General features: G+C 41.8%; 1 protein-coding gene across 1 annotated transcript; it reads left to right on the top strand.

Annotated features, from left to right (window-relative positions):
* Positions 1-6,681: 6,681 nt before the first annotated feature.
* On the top strand, positions 6,682-12,096 carry LOC141277175 (zinc finger protein 211-like). The gene is given in 1 exon segment (XM_073796330.1): positions 6,682-12,096. A coding segment is annotated over 1 exon segment (618 nt). The 5' UTR covers positions 6,682-6,691; the 3' UTR covers positions 7,310-12,096.
* Positions 12,097-13,305: the final 1,209 nt, after the last annotated feature.

Raw genomic sequence — 13,305 nt, 5'->3', positions numbered from 1 at the left:
TTAGCTGTAAATAATATTGCTGTTCTCTGGATGTATCATGTTTATCCATTCATCTACTGAAGGACTTCTTGATTACTTCCAAGTTTTGCAAGTTGTGGATAAAGCTACTGTAAATATCTGTTTGAAGGTTTTTGTGTGGATGTCCGTTTTCAAATCCTTTGTCTAAATACCACAGAGTACAATTGCTGGAGGATATAAGATTATGTTTAGTTCAGTAAGAAAGTACCAAACTGCCTTTCATAGTGGACTGTACCATTAAGCATTCCAGTCGGCAATGAATGAAATTCCTGTTGCTTCACACTGTTGCCAGGATATGGTGTTGTCAGTGTTTGGATTTTGGCCATTTTTATAGGTATGTATTGGTATCTGCCCTTTTTAAATTATTTATTTATTTTATTTTTGGCTGCACTGGGTCTTTGTTGTTGCGCATGGGGTTTCTCTAGTTATGGCAAGCAGGGGCTACCCTTTGTTGTGGTGCACAGGCTTCTCATTACAGTGGCTTCTCTTGTTGCGGAGTACGGGTTCTAGGTGCACGGGCTTCAGTAGTTGCAGCATGCAAGCTCAGTAGTTGTGGCTCTTACCTCTAGGGTGCAGGCTCAGTAGTTGTGGCGCATGGTTGCTCCCTGGTGCTTAGTTGCTACCCGGCATGTGAGATCTTCCCGGACCAGGGCTCGAACCCGTGTCCCCTGCGTTGGCAGGCAGATTCTTAACCACTGCGCTACCATGGAAGCCCTGGTATCTGCTTTTGATTTGTATTTCCTTGCATCTTTGTATATGCTAAATTTTCATGTGGATGTCTTCTTTTAATGAGGTGTCTGTTAAGGTGTTTTGCTCATTTTGTATTTGGGTTGTTGTTTTCATACTGAATTTTAAGGGGTTTTTGTACTTAACTTTTAGGCCCATTATCCATTTTGAGTTAATTTTTTGTGAAGGGTGTAAGGTTTGTGTCTAGAATTCATTTCTTGACATGTGATGTTCAGTTGTTCTAGTACTATTTATTCAAAAAACTTCATTTTTCTCCATTGTATTGCACTTGCTCATGTGTCAATGGTCTGATGAGTATATTTCTGTGGCTCTATTTCTGCGCTGTCAATACTCTTCATTGATCAGTTTCTCTATCCTTTCAACAATACCACACTGGTTTGATGACTTCTTTTTTTTTTTTTTTTTGCCTGCTAGGCCTCTTGTAGGATCTTAGTTCCCCAACCACGGATTGAACCCCTGGCCCTCAGCAGTGAAATTGTGGGGTCCTAACCAAGGGACCACCAGGGAATTCCCAGGCTTGATTACTTTAGATACTAAGTCTTATTTTACTTTTTCTTTCTTTCTTTCTTTGTTTTTTTTTTAAGATAGTAAGTCTTGAAGTTGAGTAGTGTCAGTCTGCAACCTTCGTTCTTCAGTATGGTGTTGGCTATTCTAGTACTTTTGCCTCTGTGTATAAACTTTAGGATCAGTTTATTTATATCCACAAAATTACTTCCTGGGGTTATGATTTGGACTGCATTGAAACTATAGGTGAAGTTGGGAAGAACTGACATCTTGACTGTAGTGGGTCTTCCTATTTATGAACGTGAAATATCTTTCCATTTATTTAGTTCTTTGATTTTTTCATCACAGTTTTATAGTTTCCCTCATGTAGATCTTGTACATGTCTTGGTAGATTTATAACTAAGTATTTCTTCCTTTCTGTCTCCATTTGTTCGGTGGTGGGTGTATTAATGTACATGGTCTTGTGTTTTTAATTTCACATTTCACTTGTTTATTCCTGATGTATGGGAAAGTGATTGACTTTTGTATCTTATCCTTGTATGCTGAAACTTTGCTATAATTGCTTCCTAGTTTCAGGATTTTTTGTTGTTGTTGTTCTATATTTTGGTTTTTACATAGCTGGTTATATCATCTATGAATGAAGGCAGTTTGATTCCTTGCTTCCTGATCAGTATAACTTTAATACAACTTTCTCTTCTCATTGCATTAGTTATGACTTATAGTGTGAAGTGGAAAGTGAGTTGTAGGAGGGAACATCCTTGCTTTCTTCATCTTACTGAGAATGTTTCTAGTTTTTCTCTAGTAAATATGATGATAGCTGTAGAGCTTTATTTAGATAAAGTTGAAGTTGTTACTATTTTTAGATTACTAGGAAATGGAGATTTTGATCATGAATGGGTGTTGGATTTTCTAAGATCCCCCCCACCCCACATCTGTTGATGAGATCATGATTGGTGGATTTTATTTTTATTTATTATTATTTTTTTGGCTGCACCACAGCTTGCAGTGTCCTAGTTCCCTGACCAGGGATTGAACCCAGGCTAAAGCAGTGAAAGTGCCGAGTCCTCACCACTGGACTGCCAGGGAATTCCCGCAGGTGGGTATTTAAAGTGGATTTCTGGACTTCCCTGGATTGCATAGGGGTTAAGAATCCACCTGCCAATGCAGGGGATATGGGTTTGAACACTGGTCCAGGAAGATCCCACATGCTGTGGAGCAATTAAGCCCATGCACCACAACTACTGAAGCTGGCATGCATAGAGGCCATGCTACACCACAAGAGAAACCACCACAATGAGAAGCCCGCGTACCACAACAATAGAGTAGTCCCTGCTTGCCGTAACTAGAGAAAGCCCACACACAGCAACAAAGACCCAATGCAGCCAAAAATAAATTAAAAAATAGGGCTTCCCTAGTGGCTCAGTGGTTAAAAATCCATGTGCCAATGCAGGGGACATGGATTTGAGCCCTGTTCCAGGAAGATCCCACATGCTGCGGAGCACCTAAGCCCGTGCACCACAACTGCTGAGTCTGCACTCTAGAGCCTGAGAACCACAACTCCTGAGCCCGTGTGCCACAACTACTGAAGCCCGTGCACCTAGAGCCCCAGCTCTGCAACAAGAGAAGTCACTGCAGTGAGAAGCCCGTGTACCACTATGAAGATTATCCTCTGCTCGCCGCAACTAGAGAAAGCTGTGCACAGCAACAAAGACCCAATGCAGCCAAAAATAAATAATAAGTAAATTAAAAATTTTTTCTTAAATAAAAAAAAAACAACACAATGAGATACCACCTGACACGTGTTACAATGTCTGTTATGAGAAAGAGAAGAAATAAGTGTTGGTGAAGTTGTGGAGAAAAGGGACCCCTTGTGCACTGTTGGTGGGAATGTATACATTGTTGCAACTACTATGGAAAACAGTACGGAGAATCCTTAAAAAATTAAAAAGGGAACTTCTGTATGGTCCAGCAATTCCACCTCTGTGTATTTATCCACAGGGAGTGAAATTATCATATCAAAAAGGTATCTGTGCCTCACGTTTATTGCAGCATTATTTATCATATTCAAGAGATGGAAACAACCTAAGTGTCCATTGATGGATGAGTGGATCTAACAAACATGTGGTATATATGGCATATTATTCAATATTATACAATCATAAAAAAAGATGGAAATCTTGCCATTTGCCTCAACATAGATAGACCTTGAGGACATTATGCTAAGTGAAATAAGTCTGAGAGAGAAAGACAAATCCACTTGTCCCACTGTTTCCACGGAGGATTGGTTCCAGGAGCCCCTGCATATACTGAAATCTGTGGATGCTGAAGTCCCATAGTCAGCCCTCTGATTCTGAAGTTTTCCCATTTGTGGATTCATCCAACTACAGATCATGTGATCCTGTGTATATTTGTTGAAAAATATCCATGTACAAGTGGACCCAAGCAGGTTTAACTGTACTACATGAGTATACTTACATGCTGAATCTTTAAAACAAGAACAACACCAAACTCAGATACAGACAAAGGATTAGTGATTGCCAGAACTGGGCAGGTGGTTAGATGAAGTGAGTGAAGGGTGTCAGAAGTTACAGACTTCTAGTTATAAGATGAGTAAGTCCTGGGGATGTAGTGCACAGCATAGTGACTTTAGTTAGTACAACTGTATTGTATATTTAGAAGTTTCCAGAAGGGTAGATCTTAAAAGTTCCCATCACAAAAAAAAAAAAAAAAGTTCCCATCACAAGAAAAAAAAATGTACCTATGTATGTTAACTAAACTTATTGTGGTAGTCATAGCAGTGTATACATAAATCAAATCATGTGGTACAACTTAAAGAAATACAGTGTCTCATGTCAGTTTTAGGTCAATGAAAGTTTTTATCTTCTCTGATGCTCTTCCTTTCTCTATGAAACCCAAATTTTTGATCTACATCATTTTTCCTCTCTGAAGAACTACTTCTAATATAGTCTCACAATTTTTCTGTGTCTAAGAACGTGTTTAGGGCTTCTCTGGTGGTGCAGTGGTTTAGAGTCCGCCTGCCGATGCAGGGGACACGGGTTCTTGCCCCGGTCCGGGAAGATCCCACATGCCGCGGAGCGGCTGGGCCCGTGAGCCGTGGCTGCTGAGCCTGCGTGTCCGGAGCCTGTGCTCCGCAACGGGAGAGGCCACAAGAGTGAGAGGCCCGTGTATCGCAAAAACAAAACAACAACAACAAAAAAAAACAAAAAAAAAAAGAACGTGTTTATTTCATCATCAGTGTTGGAGATTTATGTTGCTGGTTACCAAATTCTAGGTTGGTGATGTCCCCTCTCTCTTACCACTTTGAATATTTTACTCCATTCAGTTCTTATTTCCCTGAGTTCTAAGGAGAATTCAAATGTAATTGGTTTTTTTTGGCTCCTCTTGGGAAAGGTGTTGATTCCTTTAGCCTCTTTTAGGTTGTTGTTTTCTGCATTTGAATGTGGTAAGCCTAAAGATGTAGTTGTTTTGGCATTAAACCTGCCTCATGTTCCCTGAGCTTTCTGGATCTGTTTGTTGGTGTCTGACATCATTTTGTTAGAAATTCTCCATCATTATTGCCTCAGTTATTTCTTCCGTTTCTTTTTTTCATTCTGTTTGAGATGTTTCCATATGTGTGTGTTAAATTTTTTGTTGCTCTCACACGCGTGTTGTATATTCCGGTATTTTATTTTATTTTATTTTTTGTCATTTTTCAGTTCACTTTTCAGTTTTGGAAGTTTCTCCTAAGAGAACATGAAGCTTAAATGTTCTTTCATTAGCTGTATGCAGGGTATGAATAAGCCCATCACATCGTTCTTAATTTCTGTTATAGTGTACTTGATCTTTAGCATTTCTTTTTAGTCCATTTTTAAAATTTTCATCTCTCAGCTTACATTTCCCTTCTGGCATTGTATGCTGGCTGCTTTATCCATTAGTAGACATTAATTAGCATATTAGTCATGATTATTTTATATTCCCAGTGTGATCGTTCACACATCCCTGTGATATCTGATTTTGATTCTGAAGCTTTGTCTTTTCAAACTGTTTTGTGGGACACTGCAGATTTTCAGAAGACGCCATGGTTGCAAAGAGTTAGATCAATTAGGTTCTGCCAGTACAATAGTTGTTTAGGTGGGGAGATACATTCCTAACATTTTGTACTCCATCCACTGTATATCCTTCCCTCTGGCTCCACCGGATGTTCTTTTTCTTTTCGGCCACACTGCATGGCATGCCCGACCAAGAATTAAAGCTGTGCCTCCTGCATTAGAAACAAAGAGTTTTAACCACTGTACCACCAGGAAAGTCCTTCCACCAGACATTCTTTTTTTCTTTCTTTTTTTTTTTTTTTTGTCGGTACACGGGCCTCTCACTGTTGTGACCTCTCCCGTTGCGGAGCACAGGCTCCAGACGTGCAGGCTCAGTGGCCATGGCTCACGGGCCCAGCTGCTCCGTGACATATGGGATCCTCCCGGACTGGGGCATGAACCCGTGTCCCCTGCAACGGCAGGCGGACTCTCAAGCACTGCGCCGCCACGGAAGCCCACCAGACATTCTTTATGTAATATTTAAATGTTGTGTATTGTGTACTGAGTTCCTCTGGGCCAGTGTTGGCTATTCAGCCATCCTGACTATGTTAGGACTTGTATTATTTGTTTCCCGTGTAGTTGGTCAGATTGGTATGGAGAGTCATTAGGGCTTTACGGGATGGACATGAATCTGGTTTCAGCAAGAAGCCTCAGAGGTAGCCTGATTACGATGAATGGCAGCTGAGAGAGGCCATGATATCAGGGCTGTGTATAAGTCATATCAGGAAGTATGAATTCCTTGTGACTAATGTTTTAGTGCCACTGTCGGTGGCTGCAAAGCACTTCTCTCGATTTTCTCCATTCGTGACATTCTGCCAACTTGTCTTTTCTATTTCCCATTTTTAGTATGACTCCGGCCTCGGATTCATTCTCTAACACCTCTCTAAACCACTTATCTCATGTGGTCTTTACACTGATTTTCCCATAGTACCTACTGACACTGCTTGTGTTCTCAACATAAGGAATCCTTTAATATTTCTTGAATGCCAGCGACATGTTTGCAGTCAGATTTTTGGAGGTCTGGACATACACTTCTGTACACTATCACAGGTCACCAGGAGATGGGGTCCTGGTAAAAGCCATTGACAGAGGAGTGAATTATAGAGGACGCCTATCGCCTTGGGCCACATCCAGTCCTTGTGTCCTGTACTTGGTGAGAGCAGCTGCTTCTCAAGTTGACCCCAAATTCATTTCCTGAATACGATCCTATGGACTCGTTCTTTCACGTGCCAAATGTAGAATTGTGCTGGCCTTACTCCCCCCAATAAAGTCAACATGAACTTCACCATCATTTCTTTTTTTTCAGGTTCTTTTCCTGAGTTGAGGATGAAGAGATGACTTCTGAACAGAGTGTATCTGAAGAAGGAGTGTCACAGATGAGGACCCCCAGGGCAGGTTTGTCTCCTGAGAAGACCCAGCCCTGTAAAATGGGCATTGCAGTCTTGAGAGACATTTTGCACTTGGCTGAAGAGCAAGGAACAAATAGGGAGCAGAAAGCATACAGATGTGGGGCATGTGGGAAACAGTTCTATTTCACTGAAAACCTTCAAGAGCACCAGAAGCAGCACATCAGAGAGAATCCCATACAATATGGTATGCAGAGACCCTCATTTTGGAAAAGCTGCCCAATCCACACAATAGGGAATCTACCTACCTACATGGAGATTGGGAATGACTTCGTGGCCAACATGGGAGTTCAGCCACAGGCCACTATTACCAGGAAGAAATGAAAAAACAGTAAAGAGTGTGAAGCTGTTTTTCACAGTGGAAAATGTCATCACAGCTGGGGAGAAGGCACGAAAGCCTCCAGCCACACAGAAATACTTGTTCAGGATGAAAGAGTCCTTACTAGTGTAAGGTTGTGTGAGTACAGCAAATGTGGGAAAGCCTACACCCAAACATGTAAACTTATTCAGCCTGAGCAAGTTCACACTGGAGAAAGGCCTTACTAATGCAGCCATTGTGGAAATTATTTTAGCCACAAATCTGGTCCCCTTGGACAGCAGAGAGTTAACTGTGGAAGAACACTCTGTGACTGCAGTGAATGTGGCAGATCCTTTAGCCTAAGGAAGTACCTCAGAGCACATAGGAAGATCCACAGTGGAGAAAAGGCTTATGAATGCAAGGAATATGCTAAACCTTTCATTGAAAAATGCATATTAATTGAGCATCAGAGAGTTCACACTGGAGAAAAAGCTTATCGATGCACCCAGTGTGGAAAATCTTTTGCCCGCAAATCCAATTTCCTTGCACATCAGAGAGTTCACACTGGAGAAGAGCCTTATGAGTGCAGTGAATGTGGGAAATCTTTTGTTGCTAAGGGTGGCCTCCACTATAATGAGAGAGTTCACAATGGAGAAAGGCCTTATGAGTGCAGTGAATGTGGGAAATCTTTTACTGCTTGGTCAGGCCTTCATGATCATCAGAAAGTTCACACTGGAGAAAGGCCTTATAAGTGCAATGAAAGTGAGAAATGTTTTACTGGTAGTTCTAGCCTTCTTCGTCATCAGAGAGTTCACAGTGGAGAAAGGCCTTATGAGTGCAGTGAATGTGGGCATTCTTTTACTAGTCGATCCTCTCTCTATGATCATCACAGAGTTCACACTGGAGAAAGGCCTTATGGGTGTACTGAATGTGGGAAAGCCTTTAAGCAAAGACAGCTCCTCCGCATCCATAGGAAAATCCACACTGGAGAAAAGCCTTTTCAGTGCAAGAAATGTGGTAAATCTTTCACCCAAAGGTGCCACTTGATTAAACATCACAGAGTTCACACTGAAGAAAGAGCCTTATGAATATTGCGACCGTGGCCGGCAGTGATATTGAAGGAGTTTCGGGTGGTAAGAGAGTGAGAAGAACCCGTGCAGCTAATGGACCCTTTCTAGAGAGGAAACTGAGACACAGAGATGATGTGTCATCTGTTTGTGATCTCCCAGAAATGGACAGGGATCTGGGCTTCAATGCCAGGTTGTCTGGTTCAGGATATCAAGAGTCTGGTCACTTCACTCATCCTCTGGCCCCACCTCCAGGTTTGGGGACTGAAAGAACACCTTGTCAATCCTGACACTTCTGTGTCCCGACACCCACACAAGGAGCCCTGCTCACACCCCAGCCCCATGCTGATGGACAGGATTATCTTTTCTCTGGGAACCAATATTGATGACTTTCCTGTGACTGACTCCATTTATGTATCCAACAAATCCAGTGCTGTGATTCAGTTATTATTATTGGCATTTGTGAAAGAAGGGGTGTCCAGCTCAGAGATGTTGAAGGATTTCCACAAGGGCTCACTAATGCCAGGACTTTGATGAGAGTGGTTCCTCTACACCCTGCACCCGTCCACTGTCTTCTCTCCTGCCCCTCCAAGCAGGGCCTCCACTTGCTGTGTCCTGACCATGAACTACCCACATCTGACATGTGCATCACTACCAGGGTCTCCAGCTTCATTTTCACCAGTACACATCTCCCGGAAACACCGTCCTGCTTGGGAAGTTCTCCACAGGGACAGCAGCACTAAGCCAGGCACTCTGGACTGGTCATTGGTGTCACCCCAGATTTGACATGGGCTCTACCGCCATATGCAGTGATTCGTTTCTAAGGTCCTGTCCATCTTTACATACCCAGCTCAAGATGTTCCTGTTGCCCTGTTATGTGGTTGACCCGCTCACTGTTATGGGCAGTGTGAGGGACATGGAAGGACTAAGAATGTCCAGTGTTGCCCTACGTGACCTGGTCTCCAAGCATCCTCTTCCTAAGCCCTTGATCCATTGCCTCACTGTTCCTCCCATCCCTCGAGAAAAAGTGTTAACTCACCAAAATGATGATTGTTAATTAGCAAGAACTTGCCCTCCCTGCCTTGGGACCCACACTTGATCAACCTACCTTAAAAGCTACGACTGAACGTAGGCTGACCCCTCCCATGAAGACTTAAAAACTCATGTACAGGGCTTCCCTGGTTGCACAGTGGTTGAGAGTCCGCCTGCCGATGCAGGCGGTTCATGCCCCGGTCCGGGAGGATCCCACATGCCGGGGAGAGGCTGGGCCCGTGATCCATGGCTGCTGATCCTGCGCGTCTGCAGCCTGTGCTCCGCAACGGGAGAGGCCACAACAGTGGGAGGCCTGCGTACCGCAAAACAAACAAACAAACAAAAAATGTATAAAAAGATTATGATTTTAGGGGCTTCCCTGGTGGTGCATTGCTTAAGAATCTGCCTGCCAATGCAGGGGACATGGGTTAGAGTCCTGGGACAGGAATTTCCTACATGTCACGGTGTAACTAAACTCGCATGCCACAACTACTGAAGCTCGCGTGCCTAGAACCCATGCTCTGCAACAAAGAGAAGCAACAGCAATGAGAGTCTCATGCACTACAACGAAGAGTAGCCCCCACTCGTGCAACTAGAGAAAGCCCGTGCACAGTAGCGAAGACCCAATGTAGCTATAAACAAACATAAATAAATAAATGTATTTTTTTAAATTGTGATTTTAATTGCATTTATTTCAGGTTCTATTTTTTTAACCCTATCACGCAGCACGCATGATCTTAGTTCTGACCAGGAAAGTAACCCATGTGCCCTGCTGTGGACGCCTGGAGTGGAGTCCTCACCACTGGACTGCCAGGGAATTCCCTTTGTTAGGATTGTTGATGTTGAATTTTGTTTTTCATGTGTCTATTTTTTACCTGTGTGTCCTGACTGGTTAAATTTCTATTCCTATCTTTTGCTTACTTTTATTTTGTGAGATATGGCTATTTTCTCTTTTTTTGACAAAAGAGAGCAGGTAAACAACAAAGACATCTGTTAGATTTCACTCATTCATCAATAATGTGAGTGATTTCTTTTCTGAATGTAATTGTAATTTGGAATAGTGAAAGAATATGTTCTCAACTTTTACTCAGTTTTATACTATGCATAATGTAATGGTCACATACATTATACAGGTTTAGGAATAATCTGCATTATTAATATATGTTACCTTAGTGTTAAGTCCAGACATTCAATTACACAGTAAATTAATCTCTGGTTTGTAGTGTTTGCCGGTTTCCATGTGTAAATATTCCAACCATAGCCAAGGTCAAATTGCCAACATAATTTCACTGAACATTAATTTGGGAAGCATTGCCAGTAGCCCACTATTGTATTCTTTTCCCACCATTACAGGTATAGTAGCTGCAATTTTAAGAATGTAGCTAATAAACCATAGTAGAATGATTATAAAGTGATAGGTTTTGCATCTTTGTTTTGAAAATCATTCACTGGATGAATAGTTGACTTAAATTTTGCCTATTTAAAATGTAAATTTTGACATACTTGTGTACAGCCCTCCAACCAGTTTCCTCCTGCCATTGTTAATTCATCCTCAACATTAAAATGACTGATGCAAGAGCATACTCTACTTTTGTAATAGCTATTTTCAAATGTATATATAAATGGAATGACTGTGTTTGCCCCTTCCTGTATCTTACATCATTTATCGTGTTTATGCACACTTTTTTTGTGTTTCATGATTTACTTAATAGTTTCTGACATTTATAATCCTAGGTATCATGTCTTTGAATGCATAATTTCTTAGAATGCATTTCTAAAATAAGAGAGCCCTGGGACTACCCTGGTGGCACAGTGGTTAAGAATCCACCTGGGCTTCCCTGGTGGCGCAGTAGTTGAGAGTCCACCTGCCAATGCAGGGGACACACGTTCGTGCCCTGGTCCGGGAAGATTCCACATGCCGTGGAGCGGCTGGGCCCGTGAGCCATGGCTGCTGAGCCTGCGCGTCCGGAGCCTGTGCTCTGCAAAAGGAGAGGCCAGAACAGTGAGAGGTCTGCGTACCGAAAAAAACAAAACAAAACAAAACAAAACAAAACAAAAATGCCTGCCAAGGACTTCCTTGTTGGTGTAGTGGTTAAGAGTCCACCTGCCAATGCAGGGAACACAACTACTGAGCCTGCGCTCTAGAGCCCACGAGCCACAACTACTGGAGCCCATGTGCCTAGAGCCCATGCTCCACAACAAGAGAAACTATGGCAATGAGAAACCTGCACACCTCAATGAAGAGAAACCACTACAGTGAGAAGCCTGCACACCTCAATGAAGAATTGCCCCCACTTGCCGCAACTAGAGAAAGCCCATGCACAGTAACGAAGACCCAACACAGCCAAAAATAAATAAATTAAATAAATAAATTAAATAACAAACAAACTGAGACTGGATCTTCCCTGGTGGTCCAGTGGTTAAGACTGCAATGCAGGGTGCACTGGTTCGATCTCTGGTCAGGGGACTAAGATCCTACATGCCGTGTGGCAAGGCCAAAAAGAAAAAAAAAAGAAAAACAAACTGAGACCATGAGACCACCTTACACTCATTTGGATGGCTAATATGTGATATATATATTTGTTGTGAAAAATGTAAGTTTTTAATCTAATGTATTTTTTAATTGAGCATTTATTTAAAAAAAACTGTAGAATTGCTGATGTTGCACATCTGGTTATACCTCATAATGGCCTTGTCAGTATTCTTTGGACAAAATTAGAATTTTGGACTGGATTTATAATATATATCAGTACCAACCATTACATATGTTTATTGTTTCTCCTCCCACCATATGTCTCCTCTATTTCTGCATTCCAAACATGGTGGATATCTTCAGATCTCTGATAACTCTGTGAAGTTATATGTGGGGCTCTAGAGGTGTTTTTCGTCTACCTGGAACTCCTGGATCTGAATATGCTTTAAAAATTTGTTTTTAAAGTAACCATATAAGATACAAGTACATAAAGACACAAACTTTTATGTCTAAATTTCCTGTTTCTTTCCATAGTACTTACTTAATTAAAACTTTCTGAAGAGTTGCTACTAGGTAGTAAAGTATAAGTAGATTAAGTAAATTCTGTATAACTAGATAAAATTTTCATTTTCTGCATATTCTATTAACTCTAGAAATGCAAGAATTTATCTGTTCTTATTCAGCAATATATTCCAATTAATGAATGAAAATTGAAAGCCCCTTAGTCAATCACCTTTTCATTGTATTATTATTTGTACCTGACCATCACCTAAGTTAAAAAATAAAATTAGGGACTTCCCTGTTGGTGCAGTGATTAAGAATCTGCTTGCCAATGCAGGGGATACGGGTTCCAGCCCTGGTCCAGGAAGATCCCACATGCTGTGGAGCAATTAAGCCCATGCACCACAACTACTGAGCCTGTGCTCTATAACCCACAAGCCACAACTACTGAGCCTGCGTACCACAACTACTGAGTCCCATGCGTCTAGAGCCTGTTCTCTGCAACAAGAGAAGCCACCGCAATGAGAAGCCCGAGCACCACAATGAAGAGTAGCCGCCACTCGCCACAACTAGAGAAAGCCTGTGCACAGCAACGAAGACCCAATGCAGAGAAAAATAAATAAAAAATAAATAAATTTAAAACAAATTGAGGTCCAGAGCTCTCACGTTGCTGAACTAGGAAGGAGTAGATCCCAAAATTTCCCTTAAAAAAATTAATTGATTCACTGCAGAAATAAGAAGACAAATGTTTAACAATATTAGGAAAATAATTTTTTTGGAGCAGAAATCATAGAAAAATCACTGCTGATGAGAACAAAGGGGCTGAAAGCTGGGAAATCCGGAACTAGTAGCAGAGATGTTTCCATCAGCCACTGGTCTGGATTTACAATTACAGTAACACAAAGACTCAAAATGGAAGAGAGGCAGTAAAAAGAGATGAAGAAACTCACCAGGATAAGGATGGTGCATGTGGCTTTGGCCACGTGGGGAGGTCTGGGGTAAAGTCTGTTGCTGTGGATGTATTGGGCTCGCTGCTTGTATCTGTGCAGGACAAATATCATGCACCCACTAGTCCAGATCTTGAAGCCCAAATAACATCCAGGGGATAAAATATAAATGCATGTAATAAGCCGAGATTTCTGTCTGACGTGGCTGAGAAACCGTATGTAAA

The sequence above is a fragment of the Tursiops truncatus genome, chromosome 19, assembly GCF_011762595.2.
Source record: "Tursiops truncatus isolate mTurTru1 chromosome 19, mTurTru1.mat.Y, whole genome shotgun sequence".
NCBI lineage: Eukaryota > Metazoa > Chordata > Mammalia > Artiodactyla > Delphinidae > Tursiops > Tursiops truncatus.
This window is presented reverse-complemented; position numbering and strand designations above follow the sequence as displayed.